Below are 23,312 nucleotides of genomic sequence, written 5' to 3' on the forward strand. Positions count from 1 at the left end.
TAACTCTTCTGAATCTGAGGTAGATGTTTATATTACTCCCATTGTCGGGATGAAGAAACTGAGATTCAAAAAGTTAGAGTATCCTGGCCATAGACACAGGGCCAGTATAGATAGGGCAAGGGGGGTGAAATATAGGCCTAAAGGAAACTTAAACAAAACGAAACAAAACAACAACAGCAACAAAAAACAGAAATAAAAAAACAAAAAAATTAACACCCTTTGCTACCCCTTTCTGGGATTGTCCACATGGGTGCCAAGTACAGACGTGGAAGTGATAAAAACTTACAGTGTATCTTTTATAAGTGGTCCTTTTTCAATGCAATTGAATAAACTTTATGGCCAGCCTCTGGGCTTGGCTCTGAGGAACAAGATGAAGAGGAAAGATTGTGCATATTCCAGAAATTTAAGACCATGGGCAAAAGAGAGCTAGCGCTAAGTAACTTTCAGGTTTATGATCATTTGATTATGTTATCTCCTGCATTTATGCATTAATTTATTCATTCAGCAGCATTTTCTCTGGTAAAATTGTACCAGTTAAAGGGAAGCAGTTCCTAAATCCATTCATAGGAGAGTGACAAGCAATCCAATATTGTAGATCAAATGTTAAACCCTTTTATTCATGTGTCTTTCTAAAGTCAAGCACCAAATTATTATATTTAATAGATATCGAATTATTATTTTTTAACCTGGTGGCCAATAAATTCAGCATTAATCTGAGAGAGAACATTGAATTCATTTGACACACTGTTTCAGAATCCATGCCTTCTGCATTTCACTTTTATCTTTTAAAAACCAGCATTTATCCAAACATCAAAATTCGCAAAATATACAAAGCATGAGGAATTATGAATTAGCATGGGGAAATTCTTTCCATTTACAAAAGAACCCAATGCCCTTTCAAAAAGTGTAACAGTGAATGAACACTAATATTAATAAAATAATCGGTGTGAAAGAAATACAGGGTGAGAACTTATAGACAAGTGAAATACCTGGAATAACAATGGAGATAAAGTGAAACGGTGTGACTAGATCTACAAAATGTCTTTTATGGTTTTATGGTACCAGGCATTGAACTCAGGGGTGTTTAACCACTGAGCAACATCCTCAGCTCCCAACACCCTTTTATTTCCACATAGAGTCTAAATTGCTGGGGCTGGCTATGAACTTGAGATTCTCCTGTCTTCGTTTCCTGAGCCTCTGGGATTACAGACATGGGCCTATAGGGTTTTTTTTTTTTTTTTTAATATTTTTTAGTTTTAGGCAGACACAATATCTTTATTTTACTTTTATGTGGTGCTGAGGATCCAACCCAGTGCCCGGTCCATGTTTTAAAGACAACTTTTTGAAACAAGACCCTTGAGCATAGCAAGGAAAAGATTCTCTACTTTGTAATATATGAGGCTTTGGGTCTTTGCACAAATAATGGTAGGACGGAGGGGAAGGAGGGTCAACTGGAATCTGCCAGGTTTTCTGCATTTTCCTGGTCTTCATTTACTCATGCATTCTCCTGCTATGAAAATGAAAAACTGTTTTGGAGTAAAGTCTCCCATCTTATCAATACATAAACATTTTCTGCTTTCTTTCTATCAAAAAAGACAAGGTGGGCTGGGGTTGTGGCTCAGCGGTAGAGCGCTTGCCTAGCAAGTGCTAGGCCTTGGTTTAGATCCTCAGCACTGCATGAAAGTAATAAATAAAAGTATTGTGTCCACCTACAACTAAAAAAAAAAAAGGACAAAGTTACCGCAGATCAAACTAACAACTTAACTTGCCGATAATCATTCCTGCTTGGCACTTATTCCATTTTATGACTTCAGCTTGGCTTCTTTCCTAGTTTTCAGTTTACACTCAACCCCTAGGGACTCCCCACAAGATACTTTGTTTCTCCTAAAAATCGGATCGTGAACGTTTCTGCGCGTCCGTGGAGAGGAAGTTGCACTTGGCAGCATTCCGAGTAGCCAGACCATACTTAGTGGAGTAAATGGAGACGGTGGCTTGATTTTTACCTACAAGCCAAAGCTAGCTGAGGAAACTCCCAGCTCGCACGCACAGCGCCCCTCCGTGGCCGTTTCGGGAGGCTTTCCCGCTGTCCGGCCACTGGCGTCCGGCCCGCCCCGCCCCGCTGCCTTCGCGCCGCTTCGGACGCTTGAGCTCCGCGGGGCTCCATGACAGCCTTCATCCGCTCCAAAACTTCGACCAGCGACCCCGCCTACAGAAGGCTCTTCCTTCTTCCCCGCCTCTCCCAGAAGGGCGGAGCGATAGTTTCCGGAAGGCCGTCCGCGCCCCAGCCGAAGACGGGCCCGGAGAGGGCCGGGAGGAGGGCGGGGGTCGCCAGGCGGCCGCAGGATCGGGCCCCGCCCGCGCCGGAAGTCTGCGCGTGCGCGCTGGCCAGCTGGAACGCGCGTCCGGCGCGGAGGGGCGGTGGGGGCGGGGCCGCGCTGCTCGCAGGGTGTCCCCGCCCCCGCCCCCCGGCGTTCCGCGGTCGCCGTGACAACCGGAGCGGCGGCAACGGCGGCAGGCGCCCGAGTCCGGCGCCGCCTCCTGGCCGTACAGCCAAGCAGGCAGCCGCCGCCCGGCCTTCGTGCTCTCCCCGCCTCCCAGCCCGCGGGGAGGGACCGGCCCGCCCTCCGCCCGCCCGCCCGCCAGCCAGAGAGTGAGCGGCGCCGGCCGCCCAGCCAGCCCGCGGTTCCCCAGCCGCCGTCCGGGCGCGCGCAGCGAGCGAGCGCGACTATGCCAAGATGGTCCTGCAGGCGCGGAATAAGCACCGGGAGGCGGCTCCCAAGCCGCCCCAGCCGCCCCGCGCCTCTCAGTCGCCGCTAAGAGGGGCTCCGGACGTCGGCGCCGGGGAGCCAGGACCCGAGCGCGCGTCCCCGTCCTCAGGGCGCAAGGGCGCTGCGGGCAGGAAGGGGCCCCGCGCGGAGCCCGGCGTGTCGCCCGCCGGGGTCGGCCTGGGGGGGCGCCTGGTGGCCGGGCTGCGCGGGGCGCTGGGCCTGCGGCGCGCGGGGCGCGGCCGGACCTGGACCACGCTTCTGCTAGGTGAGAAGCCCCAAGCGCGCGAGCGCTGGCGGGACGCGGAACTTTGAGGCATGGCTCGTCTCTTTCCTTTCCTCTCCTTTCCTTCTCTCCCCTCTTGTCCCTTTCCTCTTGCTTCCGCCGCCCGACCTGGTCGGATGGTCCCCGCCAGTTTGCAGCTTTCTCTGACTTCTTTCCTGGGACGTTCCTACCTCCTCCTCTCCTGTTTCCAGAGCTTAGCTCTCAGCGCACCCATTCCCACCGCTGTCTGTCTAAGCTTAAAAAAAAAAAAAAAAAATGGCCCCAGATCAACAGCTGCCCGGCCTGTCCGCAAATGGACAGGTCTGCGCTAACTAGACTAAAACGTTGCTGATTGGTGCCTTCCCGTTATTTGGCCCCTGACCGCGAGGATGGTTTGCTTTTGGTGGGAGCGATTCAGTGGAGACTGAAGCAAACGCACGATGCCTGTCCTAGAAAGTTGCCAAACTTATAATTAATTTTAGCGTGCTGTTTTCTTCTTGGCTTCAAACACCGCGGGTGGCACTTTATTTGTGATTCCCCTGTACACGTCACTTTCCAGGTTGTATTGTCTTTTGGATGCCAGAGCCTTAACCTTCCCTGGTGGTTTGGGGACGTTTGGTGAAGAGAGCCTCTCTCCCATCCCTTTACCATACACCAAATGGATGATGTGTGATGTGATGAAAAGAAAGTTGAAACATTTCGTGTATTGTGGACTGACTTCTGGTTTCCTTTGTTCCCTGATTGACATTACAAAAAGGCAAGTTATAGCAGTTTGGAAATAGGCCTAATTTTTCTAAGTCAACCAGTGAAATGCAGTAACACTGCCCTTTCCCTATATTGCCGTAATGGATTTTGGCTATTGCATTATTTAATTACTGGTGATTTATTCCTTGTTATCTTTTAAAATTCCTTTCGTGACCGAAAGTTCCCTTAGCCAAGAGTTTGCGATTCCGTATAGACGAAGAAATAGAACACAGCAAAATCGGCTTCCAGTGAGATCACAGGCATCATTAAGAAACCAGTCAATCACAAAAAGCCAGTCATCATCACTATGTGCGTTTTAATGGGCTCAGGGAGGTTGGTATTGTTATTAGGGTACTTTTTTTAAGTTGTAGATTTAAGACTAGAAAAATTCAATATCAACCCTCCCCCCTTATATTTTTTCCTCAGAAGCTAGCTTGAAAACCTGGCCAGTGTGCAGGTTAAGTTCACCTTGGGGAGGCAGCATGATACAGAGGATGAGGCAGACCTTCAGAGCCAGTGCACATCAGTTCAGTTTGGTTTAAGTCTCAAGTTAGTTCCTTTGCAAGCCTTTCTTTCTTTGTTATGGGGAATTATCACATGCCCTACTTACTCCACAGGGATGTCTTGAGGAGCAAAACTAAAAGGGGTGGATGAGGCTTGGGAAAGTACTTTGTTTCTAAAGCATTTAACAAATTTTAGTTCCTATTGTAAAAGCAACTGCATAATACTGTTTGGAGATCTTAGGGCAGAATAAACTCGCACTTTTCTTGAAAGGCTAGTATAAACTAACCACTTTGTAGTAAAATATGGAATGGCATTGGTTCTTCAGGAAGTGGCAATGAGAGGAAAAAAACCCTGGAATAATTATATAATTCATATTGTTATTATCTGCATATCTTCTTTTCTTGTATTTGAGTCTTCTTATATTGATTGGCTTGTATTTGAATTTAGTTATGTTCATACTGAAATATAATTATCAATGTAATAGTGTGGCACTTTGCTTGACTTTCCCTTTGGGCATTGGAAGGCGGTACAGTAAAGTGGGAGATCATATTCTTGGGTATTATCCTGGTGCATGGTCATCAGATGTATGGAGATTGGATGAACAAACTGTGGTCTAGAGATTGTCTCATAGACTGATTTTATACCTAATCCTTCCCTACCATCATGCCTTGCCCAAGCATCAGAAAGCATCTCAGATTCTGCAGAGAGGAATAGTTTAGACATTTTTGAAAATTGCCTCAGCTCTTTTTTTCTTTTCCCTCTCAGAATGAGTGTTGAGCTAACACTGAGTAGTATTTGAAAATGAAACTTTTAAAATAGCTCTTTGGCCTTCTTTATTGAGAGGCATTGCAGGTTCTTTGGTTCTTTGAGAGTTAATTTGAAGCTGATCAAGTAAACAACTAAATATTAAGCTGTGATAAAAAATGGATTCATTTCTCTTTAGAAAGAGAAAAGGAAGCTCCATGAAAGAAGGATGGATTTTTAAGAGTTAGAAGGTGGCTAAGGCTCTTTTCCACATGTGCTAGGCACTGGTAAGCCTTACTAAGGTGGCCCTTTCCATTGTTGGGCAATGTTAAGCATTGTTTAAAATTATGTTTTAATATATTTTTTATTTGACAATTGTTTACTAGCTTTTTAATGATAACAGTTGTAAAGAGGGGTTCTCAAAATGTTTATATTTAGTTTTTAACCTAATAGCTTCCTGTTATCAGCCAAAGAAGGCAGTGATGTAGAAAGAACATTAACAATATTTCCCAGACTTTTTCAAGTACAGCCCACAGTAAATAATACAGTTAAGTTAAACTTGCTTCCACCTCTGAAAATGCAACCCAGTAAGTAGATAGATATTTGTGACTATTAATCTATTTATGTATATCAGTGGTCTATCTGGAAACACTTAATGAACTATTTTTAGAGTATGAGCAGATTTGAGACCAGTAGGGTAGATTAAGGAGATGGGAGTGGGATTAGGGGAGGAAAAGGGGAGGTACTGGGGAATGAAATTGATCAAATAATGTTATGTGCATGTACAAATATGCAGTGAATCCCACTATGATATATAATCATGATGTACCAATTTAAAAAAAGAGAAGAAGTTTGAGCAGGTTTAGGGACACTATAAAGGCACCATTAAGGCACCCAGGGACTGTCAACCATAGGAACATGGAATCATCTTCCAACCTGAAGGGGAAGTGGGTCTCCATCAGGAGCTATACCTAGTGAAAGCTGGTTGTGGGAGCAAGGTCACCAAGAAGCGCTATTCAAACACTCTGCTCCCACACTCTGGTCTCCCACTAGTGCTGTTTATTGGCAGAACCAACCAACATTACTGAAACACTCTATATAGTGTGAGCTTCCTGGGGCTGGGAACAAAGCAGAGAAGGAAAGAGAATGGAGACTAGCCAGCAATGTGCACATATTAAAAACACAAATTCTGTGTAACAATGTTGATTCTATAATGTGCAGTATACCCCGATTTTCTATTTTAAAAAATGCTGTTTATGAACCAGTAAGTTGATTTCATGATCCAGTGTTATGACCCATGGTTTGAAACAATGCCTTTCTAGAACTTTTATTTATTTTCTGATTCTATGCCTATTTAAACTTCTTGGGTGTCTGAGCAAAGTTTAGCTTTTCTGAGCTTTGGTTTATGCACAGGTAAAATGAGAGACCTGCACTAGAGCAGTGATTTTCAATCTTAGCTATATACTAAAGTAACCTGGAAACTTTAAAATACCCTGATGATCAAGCCACACACATAAAACCACTTAAAGCTGAATATGGAGGTTGGGATGTGATGGTGGACAGAAACATCAGTGGTTTTTAAAGTTTAATGTCTTGCCTGTCCTGAGCGTCACTGAACTGGTGTTCCTACATGGCAGCAATCTGGTAGAACTACATAAATCCACATTCTTCTTTACATGGGGACATGGATAGTCCAGTTGCCATAGCTTTCTCTGATCTCTATTATTTTTCCTAAACTGTGGCTGTCAGTTGCCATTTGTTATCTGACATGTCTATATATTTCTTGTACCCTCATCCCTTATTAGAAGAAGGAAGAGGGAGGGATAGCTAGAGAAGGCTCTGGGTTTCAGGAGGGGAAGTGAAAAATGTAGAAGTTAAACATGCACATGGAGCATGTCTGTGGTGAGGGGCTAAAATAAAATGCCATTTATAAAACACACATAATAAAGGTAACCCGAGTATGGAAAAGAGAGATGATAAAAGCTGTGTTTCCCCCTCATATCTGTCCTGTGCGATTCATTCACATTACTTGCTTGGTTCCTGTGGTCAGGAGCAACTGCACCTCTGTTCTAAACTAGTTCTTATTGTCAGGACTTTACAACCTCTGCAGTTTTACCTTTTTGGTTGAATTTCTTAATATGAGAGACTGTCCTATACATGGCAGGATATTTAGACATCTCTGGCTTCTGCCTACTAAGTGCCATTAGTATCTTCCTCGTGACAAGCAAAATGCCTCCCAACTATTGACAAATATACCCCAGGAGGCAAAATTAACATTTAGAATCTCTGATTTTATTATTTACAACATTTGAGAGCACCGTGCCTTCTTAGTTGCTCGAGAGGAAAGAAGCTGGATGGAGGTAGAGAGTTGGGTCAAGGTATTGGGAACTGGGATGTGTGGTACGATGAAAGAAGCACAGGCATTTCAATACTGACCTGCATTTGAATCCTGTTTCTATACATAGAAGGTGCATCTATACTCCCTTAATATTTCTCATTCTTAATTACCTCTTCTTTAAAATGGGATATAAAAGTTTTGTCTGGTTATAGTAAAGAATATCATATATACTGGACATATGTAACTTGCTTTTGATTTTTACAGGGGCTCACACTTAAGAGTTTGCCTTGAGTCTCAGTGATGACTTTGGATTTGGACTCTTGGGCAATCTTGAAACTGTTGAGACTATGGGGACTCTTGAAAATGGACTTAATGTATTTTGCATTGTGAGATGAGCATTAGCTTTTGGGGGCTGGGGTGGAATGTTATGGCTTAGATATTAGGTGTCCCCCAAAAGTTCATGTGTGAGATAGTGCAAGAACATTGGGGGGTGAAATGATTGGGTTATGAGAGCCTTACCCCAATTAGTGAATTAATCCCCGGATAGGGATTGACTGAGTGGTATCTGAAAGCAGGTAGCCTGTGGCTGGTAGACAGGTTGGGACAGTGGGCAGTGAGAGCATGCTTTTCGGTGTATCTTTTGTATGAGGCAGTGGAGTCACTCTCTGCTTCCTGATCATCATGTCTTGAGCCTGGAGGAACGGAGCTGGCTATGAACTGAAGATACCTGAAACCATGAGCTCCCAAATAAACTTTTCCTCTAACAAAACAAGAATATATGTAAAATAGACAGTGGGTTTATTCATATTCATCAATTATCGAATGTCTGCTACATCAGGTGCTTGTTGTTGGGCATAAGATTTATACGACTCAGTAGCTTTTACCTTTGTGGAACTTACAACCTAGAAAGAGGAGGTAGACCAAAAAAAAAAAAAAAAAAGATAATTGTTCATTGTAGTAAGGGCATGAGAGGAAAAAGAAAAGCAGTTGAAGAGAAAACAGAACAAACAAAAGCCCCAAGCCAGGAAACACTCACTTTAAATAAGGACAAGAAAGGCTCTGGGGAAGTGGCTTTAAAGGTGAGACTTTCAGGAAGGAAAGATGTTAGCTGAACAGAGATTGAGAGGAACAGCATGTGGATGCAGCAGACAGCAAGTGCTAAGGAAGGACAGGTGTGTTGAAAGAAGAGGGAGGTAGTGCATGGACCAGATCTCAAAAAGGAGCTTAACACCTCTAAGGCAGTGGGATACCACTGAGGGGTGTTGTACAAGAGTAACCTGTTTACATTTTTACCTTGAGAAACTCACAAATGGCTTGAGGCAATATTTGGTTTCATGAAGGCTGAGAGGCCAGAGAGGAAGTTCTTCTAGAGACCCAGTGGGATTTGTTGGTGCAGACAAAGGAGGTGTGTGGAGAGGGAGAGAAGTGGGTGGATTTTCAGGTATATTTTGGAGGTAGAAATGATGGAACTTATTGATGAATTGGTGTTGGTTTTAGGGAAAGGGAGGCGATATGAATAGAATTTTGGCTGCTATAATTGGGGAAATAATGGTAGTATTCACAGAGACAGTAAAGACTAGGGGTGTGGATGAGAAGACAAGTTTGAGGAAAAGGAGCTAGAATTTTATCTTGTTGTATTATTTTGGAGACAACTGTGAGATGTCCAAGGAGAAAGTCAGGTAAGGTGGTAGAACATAAGAAAGATGGTCTGAGTGGAGAGACAGTACTATTATCCAATCAGTACTATTCAAATTTATAGGAGTTGAATTCATGAATATTCCCGTGAAAAGCATCTTATACTGATGAGGGGATCTGTGCCAGATTTTGTTCTTGGAGCTTTAGATTAACTCACTTCACTGTTAAATCAGTAATCATCATGGCATTGTGATTACCATATTTATTTTATTAGAGGGGAATCTGAGGCATAGGTGTTAATTAACTTGCCCAGGGTCATCCCTCCTATGTGGAAGGGTCAGGATTTGAAGCCAGGCAGTTTGGCTCCTGAGTTTATTCTTTTAACTGCTGTTCATTTCTCACCCTAGACTTCATCTTGTCTAGGGTGAGAAATGAATCTCCAGCATTCAGTTCTGGGAATATTTCATGCTCATAAGTGTTAGTTTTCTTGTTTCTTCCTTCTTCAGAGGGAATAAGGAAAGAGGATCGTACATAGAGGTACTAGAATAAGAAGTGGAAACAGAGGCTATTTTAAGTGGAATAAGGAACAAGAAAAGCTAAAGAAACTGAGACCCAGGGATCACTAGGCATCTTCTTGTGCTTGCTTTCAGACAAACACTTGGACACAACTGAGCATTAGCTGCAGGAGTGTGTGTTTAATACATAGACATCATATCAATAATTTCCCAGGAAGGCCACCAAGTAAGAGGAAATTTGAGATTTTTTTAGAGAATTTCTTCAATGCTTAGAACAATTTTTTTCCCCCAAAATAGACTTTGGTTAACACAAAGAATATTTATCATCACCTAAACATATTTTTAAAATTTTTTATTTGTTTTAATTAGTTACACAGGACAGTACAGTGACCTTGATATATCATACATTTGAATCAGATGGGATATAATTTCTCATTTTTATGAGTGTACAGGTTGCAGAATCATATTGGTCATGTAGTCACATAATACACACAGTAATAATAGTGTCTATTTCATTCTACTATCCTTCCTTTCCTCCCATACCCTCCTCTCCCCTCCCATCACTTCTCTATTCTTTTTTTCCTCACATCTTCATACATGTATTTTGTATAACGATGAGGGTCTCCTTCCACCATCCATGCAATTCCCCTTCTCCCTCCCTTTCCCTCCCACCTCTCTTCCCTATCTAGAGGTAATCTTCTTCCCATGCTCTTCCTCCCTACCCCATTTTGAGTCACCTCCCTTATATCAGAGAAGACATTTGGCATTTGTTTTTTTTTTGGGATTGGCTAACTTCACTTAGCATAATCTGCTCTAATGCCATCCATTTCCCTGCGAATGCCATGATCTTGTTATTTTTTAGTGCTGAGTAATATTCCATTGTGTATAAATGCCATATTTTATTATTAAAAAGATGCTCTGGTCTGAGGATTTCTGAATATGAGATGCTCATGAGTAGTCATAAATAACAAATGTGCTGAATTTAGTTTGTGTAAATTGAAGGATGTATTCTCAATTTGTGGTTAACTTTTGGCCAATAAAGACTGAAAGCAGATAACATTTTAATTATGCATATACATATGTTTCGGTGTTACTAAAATTTGAACATTTTAAACAATCCTGTCAAGTTGTATGAATGTCTTTTAATGAATATGTTAGGTGTATTAATGTCTCCTGAAGTTCATGTTAATGAGATATTTACATTTCACAAGACTATAGACCTGTGTACCTATGTACAGGTGGAGTAGCTTGAGACTTTGTATGTTTAGTCGTAAATTCTTACATTGGTAGTTCATCATTTGTCATCAGCTTGAATCTGCTAATTTTCTTTACTCTTTTTGATGGTTGTGGATCATTAAAAGTAGTAAAATTACACCTATTTTTAGGTCCAGACTTTATTTTGTTATTTAGTCTCATAAAGAAGATTAGTTCTTCATGGATGACCCTTCATAATTCAATTAAGATTCATTTAATAGGAATACTTTTAAAAAGTGGCAGAATTAATTTTCAGAATACATAATGCTACAACTATTGTAGCATATTTTTGTGCTTTAGTCCTATTTTTATATTCTCAGCCTTATTATTTTTCTTCCCTGAGGGCACTTTTAAATGAACAGTTTATGTCCCTTCATGTTTGTTTGGCTTCTTTCCCTGTGTTTGACTTCCTTCTAAAGTAGCCAGTTTTTAGGTATGTTTTCAGCACTGTTACTACCACGTGATGAATGCTTGGGTGGTATTTTGTAATGTTAGCTTATTATAGCAGTGAGGGTTAACATAACTGCATAACTGTTACCAAAAATCACTTACCAAAGTTTCAGGGTAGTTCATAGTACTGCTCAAAGATGGAGATTATTTTTTATCTATTAGTATACTGTAGCACTAATATCTTTAAAAAATTTTTAGTTATATATGACAGCAGAATGCATTACAATTCGTATTACACATATAGAGCACAATTTTTCATATCTGTGGTTGTACACAAAGTAGAGTCACATCCTTCCTGACCTTATACATGTACTTAGGGTAATGATGACCATCACATTCCACCTTCTTTTCTACCCCTATGCCCTCTCCCTTCCCCTCCTTCCTCTTTGCCCTATATAGAGTTTACATATATATAAGCCCTGAAGTTCTTTTAAAAATTTTATTTTGAGACTGGGTCTTGGGTCTTGCTAAGTTGCCTAGGTTGGCCTGAACTTGCAGTCTTCCTACCTTAGCCTGAATCGTAGGCATGCACCAATGCACCCTGCTCCTTGTTTTTCACTCTTTTCTTATCTTTGATGTCCATGGAAATTTCATAAGATTCTAGAACTTAAAGTCTACTGCCTAGAATTTTACTTGCAGGGAAATAAAGTAGGACCAGGTCAGTAGCCCAATATCATTGATGAGTTCCCTGTGATTAAGTTTGGTATTGAGATTAAGATCTCTCGCCTTTGTTAATCACATCTGTTGAACTGTGGATTTCAGATCTAAAGTGTTAGGCAACAGTCAAAGGCACATTAATGGGAAGATGACCTCATATGTCCTCTAAGACCTGACAACTCTTAAAAAGAGCATTGTTTTGCTGGCTCTGCACATTTGGGAATCACTCTGATTTTTTTATCCTATGATCCTGTTAGTTTTCATTTTGTAATTCATAATTAACTTTTAAAAACTAATAAATTCTGATTTTTAAAAACTGTGTTGGTAGTTTGGCAATGCTATAAAAGCAGAGTAAAAATAGTGCCACAATGTTTGTAATCATCCAAATTAAATGATAAGCAAGACACTGTGATATCCAAGGACAGTTTGAAATTTGGAGTGACTTTGTAATATTAAGATTGGAATGGTGTAACAGGCAATGAACTTGTTAAAATCTTTGAATGTGATGGGCCTGGATGTATGTCATGTGTGTTGATTTATTTTTTCCTCTAGTGAAGAGACAAAGCTTCAACACTTTTCCCATGGTTACTAAAGTTTTGCAGCTTCCATCTGTATGTTCAGAAGTATTTAAGAAGCTATCATTATTATTTTGGTTGTATATTTTATCTAGCTATTTGTTCTTCACACACTGAAATGCATTTTTTTTTCCAACAAGAAAGATGAAGATCCTTTATGGAGATTATTAATTTCTGTCAATTTAGAAATATTTTCACATTATATAAGGCAAAGACTTTTGAAGGAAGTTAGAATTTATTGTTTTTAAAACTCATACACTGAATAATTTCATTAAGCATTGCTTACTTTAGTATTTGTACATAAATATTTAAATATATGAAAACCAACTTTGTAAATTTCTCTCTTTAGAAGCGTAATTATGTTCTGTTTAGGGTGGTGATACATACTTTTAATTCTCTGCTGTTTTCATATACTCATTTTAAAAGAAACCATTCAATACTTTATGTTTTTGTGATTTCTAAGGCATCCTTGTGTGCTGTGTGGCAGTGCACCCTTTTGGTTAAATGTGCTCAACATTTTCATGCCTGAGCTTGGAGTGAAAGAAACCCTGGGCTCTCTCCAGACCTTACTGCATTCCAGTCATGTGACCGCGGGCCTCATGAGAAAATAAGAACCACTTTTGTCTCAAAAGGACTCCTGGATCATTTCTGCTTGATATGCGAAAGTGCTTTGAAAACTGCAACTGATAAACAGATGTTGAGACATTGTTATTATAATTAAGAGTTTCTAATTTTTTAAAAACCCTTTATAAGCACTGTTTTGCTCCATGCCAAATATATGGCAGAGACTCTGATTAACTTAAATCAGTCTTAAAAACCATCACCATGTAGACCACCTTGAACTCTCCAACTTACTAGAGCTGTAGTTTCTTCAAATCATGACTCTAAATTTTAAAAGCAATTCTGCTTCTTGGTTTGAGACTCAATATCTCTACTAGAAAATTGAACTCATTGCTTCTTTTCCTATTCAAAATTGGATTTTTCCCCAACTTCAAAAGAGAAAACCAATTAAAAGGGCCCAACCTGTCAACACTTTGTAGTTTGGAGATGGGGAAGATGGAAATGAAAATAGAAAATAGAAAAACACTGTGCAGTTATTTTGGAGAGTATGAAGTCCAAAGTGTTTGCAAAGCTGTAGGTTATTCTTCAAGGTCATTAAGTGCTAGGATTAGAGATAACCAAGTAAAAATTCCACATTTTTTGCTTTGTGCAAATGAGACTCTGAGAGGCTAATTAAGTTATAAATCATATAAAACCTAAGAAATTTTTCTTCTTAGAAATGACTTTCTTAGCAGGGAAGTAAAAAAATAATTTTAATTCTTTGCCTTTCTTAATCCTTCTTTTCACCTGTCAAGTTTTGCCAGTTTCTCCTTCAGAGTTATCTTTTGAATTTATATTTGCCTTTTTCTAATTAAGCTCATGTCACTGCTATTCAGGCCTCCTTATCTCATACCTGAAATGTTACCATGTTCGTCTTATTGACTTTTCTGCTATAACTATACCACATCTCAAAGTCTGGACTATATGAAATCACCTGAGGGTTTGTTAAAAATGTAGATTTCTGAACCCTAGAGTGATCTGTAGAATTAGGATCTCTAATTGAGAGTGGGCCTTAGGGATGTGTCTTAGCATGCCTCTCTGCCGTCAGTGTTTTCACCTTACCTCCAGTTCCATGTTAGAATCAGCCCTCAGTCAGATCTCGAAATAGGTAAAGCTATGAGAGGATTCCAATATGGTATCAGTGTTGAGACATCACTCTTAGAAGTGGTTATGTATTACCTCAGGTGATCTTGTTAAAATATAGGTTGGAAGTCAGGAGGAGTGGGACCTGAGTCCTGTGTTCCAACCAGCTCCCAGGTAATGCAGTTATTTTTAGGCTCCAGGATACCTGGAATAGCAAGGAGCCAATTCTCACATTGAAGTTTGTAAAAAATTACCCAGATTTTGTCCCAGGCTTTCTCTGTGTCAATAATATCAACCTTGATTATACATCTGAATCACTTGTGAGTTTTAAAAATATCCCTGGATTAAATACTTAAGTGTCTGTGGTTTTATTTAGTTCCATTCTAGTTAGTACTAGGGTTTGGAGTACTGGAGTTCTATATTGTTGCTGAATGATGTTTTCTCTGAACCTTGCTTGTTTTTCCTTTTTTAAACTAGTTCAGTGTTTCTCAGTCCTTTTCACATCATGACACATAGAAATTGAGTATACTTGTATAGCACAGTAAGGTAAATGGATTTTTTTTTTTTTTTTGAAAGACAAGAGGTTACTGGTCTTAGGGACTTTCTCTCTTACTCTTGTAACTTCAAGGCCTACTGATTGGTAAGCTCGGACTAAACTCTTTACCTGATATTCACAGAGCACTGAGAGAGTGACATATTGTGTATATAATATGTGGACTCTCAATAAACATTAGCACATTGCTATTATTGTATTCCATATAGTCAGTATTTATGATGGGAACTCTTGTCACATTGGATCCAGGTTCACATTGTTTTGTTGTATTTGTCTTATGGTTATCTACTACAAATCCTCACCTAAGGAGCTTTAAGAAGGCAGATTTGAGAAGGCTGCATTTCCAGTTGCTCTGTGGTTTGGATGTAAGCAGCAGGAATGTTGCTTCTCAGTAAGGTGGGTGAAAGAGGAATGTCACTGAAATTCAATATTGGATAGTTACAGTGTCTTAGAAACCCAGAAATTTGGGTGCATTGACCAAAGAACAAGAAAGAGTACATGACTTGTGCCCATGACAGTGGTCCTGGTTTACTACAGAGGGGAGAGATAAAATAAAGAGAAATACAATGGACAGATTTGGCCTGGAAAAACCTGTAACCTGAACATAGCTGGTCTAGAGGCTGCACAGTGAACTGGTGTTTGAAAAGTGCTATGATTTCACAGCTGGCTGTGGAGAACTGAAAAGGGAACCATCTTGAGGAGGCCACATGGTAACTGGCTGCTGTGGGAACCTGGGACATTGTAGCAGACATTACCATACTGCCCTGGCAAGCACCTATCCTGTGACCTAGCAAATACTTAGCAGAAATTGAGTAAAATGGGCACAGAAAGGATTGTACACAGGGGAATTCAAGTCAGAAATAAGGAGGGGAGTCCAACTTACTTTCCCTCTGAGTGCAGTGACTCACATGACCTGGTGAAGAGGTTTGGGAGACTGAGTAGGTGGGTGTGAATATACTTAGGGACAAAGCCTGGGGAGGCCATATTTGTGGGCAGCAGAGTGTATGAGACTAGTGGAGATCTGATTCCCCTGCCCAGGAAGTAGAATTCTTGGGAGGCTTTTGAGATCCAGACTCTCAGCAGAGATCAGCATCTGCCTAGCCCTCCAGGTATATTGATCTAATCTCTCCACTGCAGATACCACCCAACAAAATTCCTAATCATGATTAGACCTAAGCCCCAGCTTCCAGAGCTCCCTTCTTGGAACTCTATAGCAGCCCCACCTTAGACGTATATTGATCTGGTTTGTCTGGAAAAAACTCCAGTCTATAGTATTTCCCATTGTACTCTGCCTTACACTGATGAGAAGAGAAGTGAGAGCTGTTTCAAACAGCTTCAGTTTTAGGCTACTCCAACTGGCAGCTGGGTGAGCAACACAAAAAGAAAGGGGTTAACAACCTATAGCTCTAGCTTGAGCATGCATGCTTGTGTGCACACTCTCTTGCTGTACATAGCCTAAAAAAAAAAAAAAAATGGAAAAGACAGTTGGGCATAGGCAGTGACCATCCAGCCTTATTGATAGTTTTATCTGCCTTAGTGGAGACAATTCTCATTTTTCATTAAGAATCCTTTTTTCTTTTATTTTTAATTTGGTGTTCTTGCTGTGCTGATTGGTTTGTGGATATATATACATATATGTACTCATTTCTGTTTTCTTATTTTTAGCATTTTTTACATTAGTTATTTTTTCTTTTCTTTTGAGGGTTAGGGTTTTTTGTTCTGTAGTTTGTTTCTCTTTCTTTTATTCTCTAATAGTCAAATTTTCTTGTTCTCAATTTACTTTTTTCTTTCTTTTCCTTTTCCTTTATATATAGTTCCATTATTTTCTCAGTCTCTTTTACATTTGTTCTGTTGACATTGGATTTTCAAAATTCTATTTTACCTGAGGGGTTTACATTACATTATTACATCTTTTCCTCTTAATGAACTGTATTTTTACCGCCATTTAGAACTGTTTCATTTATATAACTCCTGCCCCCCATTCATGTTGTTGCAATTATTAGTACTGTGGAGGACGTAGTTAATACTTGGTGCCAAGTCTGCTTTACAGCTATTGATTATGTTTTGCTGTTGGCATTTGTTGACCCGATCATTCTTCTTTTTGTGGTAATTAATGCTGTAGATGTCATAGTAGGCAATGGGTATTTGTTTTAATGCTGTATGTTGTTTGCTTTGGTTGTTACTAATGTTTATTTCCCCCTTTTCTGTGAGGTGCTGGGAATCTTCAAGGACACTATAAATTGACAGGGCAGAGACTCTACTGCTGAACTAATCCCACTCAGAAGACAGCACATACACAAATTAACCATACTAGACTAAAGTGATATTTTAATAAAGAGAGTAGAAGAGTCAAAAACCTCTAAACTAATAGCCAGACCTCTAAGTAGGAAGAGCTAGGATGTCTCTCAGATCCCACTCAAGGATATTCACTCCTTTAGCAAAAACATAATTAACACAAAGGATGTGGATACCATACTATGATGGATGTTAATCTAGATCGCTCTAGAACACTTAGGAGGAGGTTATACTCTAAAAAGGCCCCCACATAAGAGTGGAAGAATATTCCAGGATATGTGTAAAACAAAAACAGAGATTCAAGGACTATGAAAAATCAAGGTAATACAGTGCCTTCTAAAGTTTATAATTTGCCAATAGCCAACTCCATAGATACTGAAGTGGATGAAATATCAGAAAGAATTTTAAAGAATGATTATAAAAATAATGAATTTGAAAAGAACACAAAAGCAACTGAATGAAGTGAGAAAGTCAGTACAGGATATGAGAAATTCAATTAGTTAGAGATTCTGAAAAACAAACAAATCTTGGAAGCAAAAGACATAATAAATCAAATAAAATATTCTGCTGAAAGTTTCCATAATAGAGTAGACCATGCCAAAGACAAAATCTCAGAACTGGAAGACAAAGTGGCTGACTTTGAAAATTCACATGATAAAAAAAGAAATACCAGAATATACAAGAACTCTGGGACAACTTAAGAGACCGAAGTTAACAATGATTGGAATCGAAGAGGGTTGTAAGATTCAAGCTAATGGCATGGATTACCTCTTCAGGGAAATAATAACAGAAAAAAGTTTCAAACCTTGAGAATGAGCTGGACATCCAGATACAGGAGACATTTAGAACCCCAAATAGACAAGAGCAAAACAACTTTTTTCATGACACATTATAGTTACAGAAAGATAACAGAATTTTAAATGCCTGAAGAGAAAAAGGTCAGGTTGCTTTTTGAGGCAATCCAATTAGAATTACTTCCAATTTCTTAGCAAAAACTCTAAAAGCCAGGAGGGCTGGGAATGATGTGTTCCAAATCCTGAAATAAAATAATGAGGGGAAAGAGAGAAATAAAAAAAAAAAAAAAGAAAATAACTGGGAACCAAGATTGCTATATTCAGGACAGCTATCCTTTAGAATCACAGAAGAAATAAAAACTTTTCAAGAAAAGCAGAAACTTAAAGAATTCATGACTATTAAACCAGCACTTCAGAAAACACTTAAATCGTTCACACAGAAACAAACAAACAAAAACCCCAAATCCCAGAGCCCACTAGTGATCAAATCTCATTTGAAGAATTGCTAAGCAAATGAGAAACGGACCAAATTAAATATTAGGAATAAGTCAAACTGGCAGGAATTAATAATCAACTCTGTATAATAACATAGAATGTGAATGGTTTCAACTTCCCAATTAAATATATAAGCAGGTAGAATGGATTAAAAAACAAGGTTCAACTGTATGTTGTTTGAGACTCACCTTATAGGAAAAGATGGCTACAGGCTGCAAGTGAGAGAATGGAAATTGATATACTATGCAAATAGAACCTGAAAACAAGCAGTAGTAACTACTCATATCCGACAAAGCAGACTTTAAATCAAAATGAATGAGAAGAGACAAAGAAGGTAATTTTATACTGATAATACCAGGAACAATCAACAAGAAGATATAACAAGCATAAATGTTTATGTTCTAAATGTTAGTGCACTTAGTTACATAAAACAGACCCTACAGAAACACTCAAGCAGACCCCAGTATAATAATACTGGTGACTGTGACACACCTCTCTCACCAATAGATAGGTCATCCAGATGTCAACTTGGAAGACTGTATGGACGTAAAAACATTTTAAATCAAATGGCCTTAAGAGACATCTAGAATATTTCATCCAACAAGGCGAATATACTATCTTCTCAGCTGCCCTTGGAACCTTCTTCAAAAAGGTAATATTCCAGGCAACAAAGTAACTCTTAGCAAGTATTTGAAAAATGATACAATTTCTTGCATCTTATCTGATTGTAATGAAGTGAAATTAAAAATCAACACCAAAAATCCCTACAGAAATTATATAAACAAATGGGAGATGAATGGCGCACTTTTGAATGAAGAATGGGTAGTAGATGAAATCAGGAGAAATTAAAAAACTCTTAACAATCAAATGAGAATAGTGATACAATATACCAGAACCATTGGGACACTATGATGGTGGTTCTAAGAGGAAATTTTGTAGCTATAATTGCCTACATAAGAAAATCAGAAAAATCCCAAATAAACAACCTAACAATTACATCCTGAGGTCTAGGAAAACAAGAACATTCCAGTTATATAACCAATAGAAGGAAGGAAATAATCAAAATCAGAACTAAAATCAATGAAATTTAGGAAAAAAAGTAAAAAAGAAAACTAACCAAAAGAGAGAAGACACAGATTAACAAAATTAGAGACAAAATGGAGAGATCACCATAGACAGAAATCTAGAAGATCATTAGAGACTATTTTGAAAACTTTTACTCTAAGAAATTGGAAAACTTAGAAGAAATGAATCTATTTCTAGACACATATGACCTGCCCAAATTGAGTTAGGGGGGTGTAGAAAGCCTAAACTAACCAGTAACTAGCAACAAGATACAAGCACTAAGAAAGAGCCTTTCAACAATGAAAAACCCAGGAGCAGATGGATTCCCAGCTAAATTCTACCAGACCTTTAAAGAAGAACTAATGCCAGTGCTCTTCAAATTATTCTACAAAATTGAAAGGGATATAGAAGGATGATGACCTTTAAAAGTTCTAGTTCTCATTCCAGAATTGTGAAGGTCGGAAGTTAACTTAAGGGCACGATGTGAAATGCATTGCTATTAAAGTCTGTTGAAGTCAAGAATGCCTTCTTTTACCACAATTGTTTAGTAGTATTCTAGAAGTTTATTATTATTGTTATCAAATGGGAAGAAGATGCTAATAGTAAAATTATGGTTTAGGAGAAAAATTATTATTTGCAAGTAATATTGTTTAAATTGGAGAATTGAAAACAATAAGAACCCTATGAATTAATAGTTTACAAATAAGCTAACTTCTGCATTACAAAATAAATACTCTTCAAAAATAAATATATTAAAGGTAATATCCAATAGTATATGAAAAAAGACTTCATGGATATTAGCAGCAAAAAAATGTTGAAATGGAGCACTTAGGAAATATGAATAGATAATCTCTAATCCTAAATCTGGAATGTTCCAATATCAGAATCATTTTGGGTGCTGACATGATGCCACAAGTGAAACATTGAACACCTGACCTCATGAGACTGGTCAGTCAAAATGCAGTTGTACTTAGGTTACCTTCAGGTTACATGTATAAGATATATATGAAATCTAAGTAAATTTCATGTTTAGACTTTAGCTTCATCCCCAAGTTTTCAATATTTTATGTGTATGAAAATATTCTAAAATCTGAAAACATCCAAACTTTGAAACATTTCTAGTTCCAAGAATTGCATATAAGAGGTATTCCCCTTGGATTAACTATGTAGATAGTGTTTTCCTCAAGGAAAATTAAAAAGCAATTGAATAATTGAAGTAATACACTGTTTATGGATATGAAGACTAAATAAAATGTAAATTTTTCTTCATTTAATTTATAAATGAAATTCTAATCATAAACTCAAAGGAATTACCAAAGTCTATTTTACAAGTCCTCTATAGGAAAAAGATATCATTTACATTCAGGAAAGAAGAATGACTCATTCAGAAAATAATAGTTGAATCATTGAGAAAATAAAGCTCAAGTCTTTAAAGGATGCAAATGGTAGATTTGGCAACAAATCTATTTTTTAAAAGAAAAAAAATTAAAATTTCAGTGAATAAAATACCCAGTAACTTAAAAAGTTAAGTGACAAACCAAGATAAATGTTCATAATTTTCTATGATTAAAAAGAATAACTGTCTTTTGTAACCATTAATATCTTAAAGGCAAAATGAGTTTTTCAATAAAAAAATACTGCTTTAAAAATAAAGCAGTATGATATGAGCCATTTAATTTTCACTTCAAAGAACATTTTCATAGTTTGAGTCCTGAGCAGTTGTTAATTAGGAACCTGCAATCAGGTGTTCTTGTTATATAAGAAAGTTGATTGGTGTTGTCTGGATTCATCTTAATATGTTCTTTGTACTTGGACAGAAAGCAAACTACTGATTCTCATGTGAGATTGATGATGTTGTTAGCTTTTTCTCTCATATATTTTCATTCTTCCTTTTTTTTTAATCCACCTCCTTCTCCCTCCTTTACGTCTTTCACTTTGTATTTGTTGAAAAACAGGAGTAAGACTTATTGTCAAAACTCTGACATTGTAATAGTATATAAAAAGTGATACTTACTCCTTTACTACTTCTTCCAGTCTTGTTCCCTCAAGCCACCATATTTCTTTATTTTATGCTACCCTCACCTATTGCTTCTATTCTTCTTTCAGGTCTATTCTTGATAGTTTCCATCTTATGGTTCCTAGGTAGTGTTTGGCAAATGATAGGCTCTCATGTATTTTGCTGAAATATATGAATGAATGAAAATTGTGCATATATGCTTCATTCCCCTCTGATCCCTTCTGCTGGTATTTTAAACTTAGCCCCAGTACTTTTAAAGATCTAATATTCTTCTCCCAATCTCTAAGGTTAGTCCCAATAGTTCCACATCTCAAAATTTGGCAAGCTTGTCTTTGAAGGGTATCTCTATAAAATGAAAATATTTCCTTATGTTAAAATAATAATTTCAATTTCTGTTTTATTTCAGCTGCCTTTGCAGCCGTGTTGCACTGGTAAGATTGCTTTATCCCCAATGGTATATTTTATGCAAATGTTTTTAACTTACCAAAGCTATTTACCAAATGTTTAAAGGAAAAAATTTCATTATAAGAAGAGTGAATATTTATTACTAATAACAGTAGTCTGAAAAAAGTAGTTTAAATGATAAGTCAGGGTCAGAATGATATAATTTTTTAATAAAAAGGACATTCATTATTAAAGAAGCTATATTAGAGACTCTACTTTGCTTAACATTATTATAGTATTCATATTGAGAGGAAGATTAATTTTTTTAATCTTCTGGATAGAGAGACATGAATTTTATTAATCATACATTTCTGAAGTGGTAACACAATGACATTTACAGTTTACTCTTTGTTTTTATTGTGCTTGACTTAAAATACCATTGTTCTGGTTCATTTTAATTTTAAAATCTAGTTTGGGTGTGCTTTTTTTGTGGAGACAAATTGTAATAGAAATGTAATGCATACTGAGTGAAAAAATATAGACACCATTGTATTTCAGTTTTATTACAAATATATCTATAAGTTTATAGACACTCTTATTTTTGCTTTTAGAGTTACTTTTACAAATAATACAGAGGGTGAGCTTCAACACTTATTTTGTTTTGTTTTTTTCCAGGAGCCATATAACACACCTCTTTGAAAATGATCGTCATTTTTCTCACCTCTCAACATTGGAAAGGGAGATGGCTTTTCGCACTGAAATGGTTAGTTTTCAGGTGGTGGTTTATTGTAGTACTTTAGGAATCTAAAAAATTTAAAGCTTTTTATCATAGAAAATTTCCCAAAAATATTTTAAAGTAGAAAGACTAGAGAACTTTCTTCTGCCCACTGTTCAACAACTGAAAACACAGCCATTTTTCCTTCATCTGTATCCTCAGGGATTCGGGGTGTGGCTCAGGGCTGTACTTTATCACAGTTAAAAGTGAATGAACAATTAATATCATCAAAATAAATCATTGTTAAAATGACTTGACTGGCACTTTTTAACACTTGGTATGCTTGAATCAGTATCCAAACAATGTCTCTATATTGCATTTAGTTGATGTAGCTCCTGAGACTTAAAATCTATAAATTTCCCTTCTCACTTTTTGTTGTTTTGTTTTTGACTATTTATTTTTTGAATTCAGATTACTTTTTTTGTAGAATTATTCACAATAATTCATATGTTTATTGTGTTTCTCTGTTCTGATTTTTCTGAAAATTGATAGATTGAAGTCTTTTTTTAATTATTTTTTTATTTATATGTGACAACAGAATGCATTACAATTCTTATTATATTATACACATACAGAGCACAATATTTTATATCTCTGGTTTCTATACAAAGTGTATTCACACTAGTTTGTGTCTTCATACATGTACTTTGGATAATAATGTCCATCACATTCCACCATCATTTCTAACCCCAAGCCCCCTCCCCCACATTCTGCCCTGTCTAGAGTTCCTCTCTTCCTACCATGTTCTACCTACCCCACTATGAATCAGCCTCCTTATATCAAAGAAAACATTGGGCATTTGTTT

At 38.0% G+C, this 23,312-nt stretch overlaps 1 protein-coding gene across 4 annotated transcripts in view; it reads left to right on the forward strand.

Moving 5' to 3' along the window:
• The first annotated feature begins 2,592 nt into the window (after positions 1-2,592).
• Positions 2,593-23,312, forward strand: part of Dpy19l1 (dpy-19 like C-mannosyltransferase 1) — a 94,990-nt gene continuing 74,270 nt past the window's right edge. For all 4 annotated transcript variants that reach the window (XM_040291838.2, XM_040291839.2, XM_078039862.1 and 1 more), the window contains exons 1-3: positions 2,593-3,033; positions 21,755-21,779; positions 22,408-22,495. In XM_040291838.2, coding sequence (XP_040147772.2) covers positions 2,736-3,033; positions 21,755-21,779; positions 22,408-22,495 — 411 coding nt within the window. In that variant the 5' untranslated portion in view covers positions 2,593-2,735. The remainder of the gene's footprint in view (positions 3,034-21,754; positions 21,780-22,407; positions 22,496-23,312) is intronic.

The sequence above is a fragment of the Ictidomys tridecemlineatus genome, chromosome 2 (genome assembly GCF_052094955.1).
Source record: "Ictidomys tridecemlineatus isolate mIctTri1 chromosome 2, mIctTri1.hap1, whole genome shotgun sequence".
Taxonomy (NCBI): domain Eukaryota; kingdom Metazoa; phylum Chordata; class Mammalia; order Rodentia; family Sciuridae; genus Ictidomys; species Ictidomys tridecemlineatus.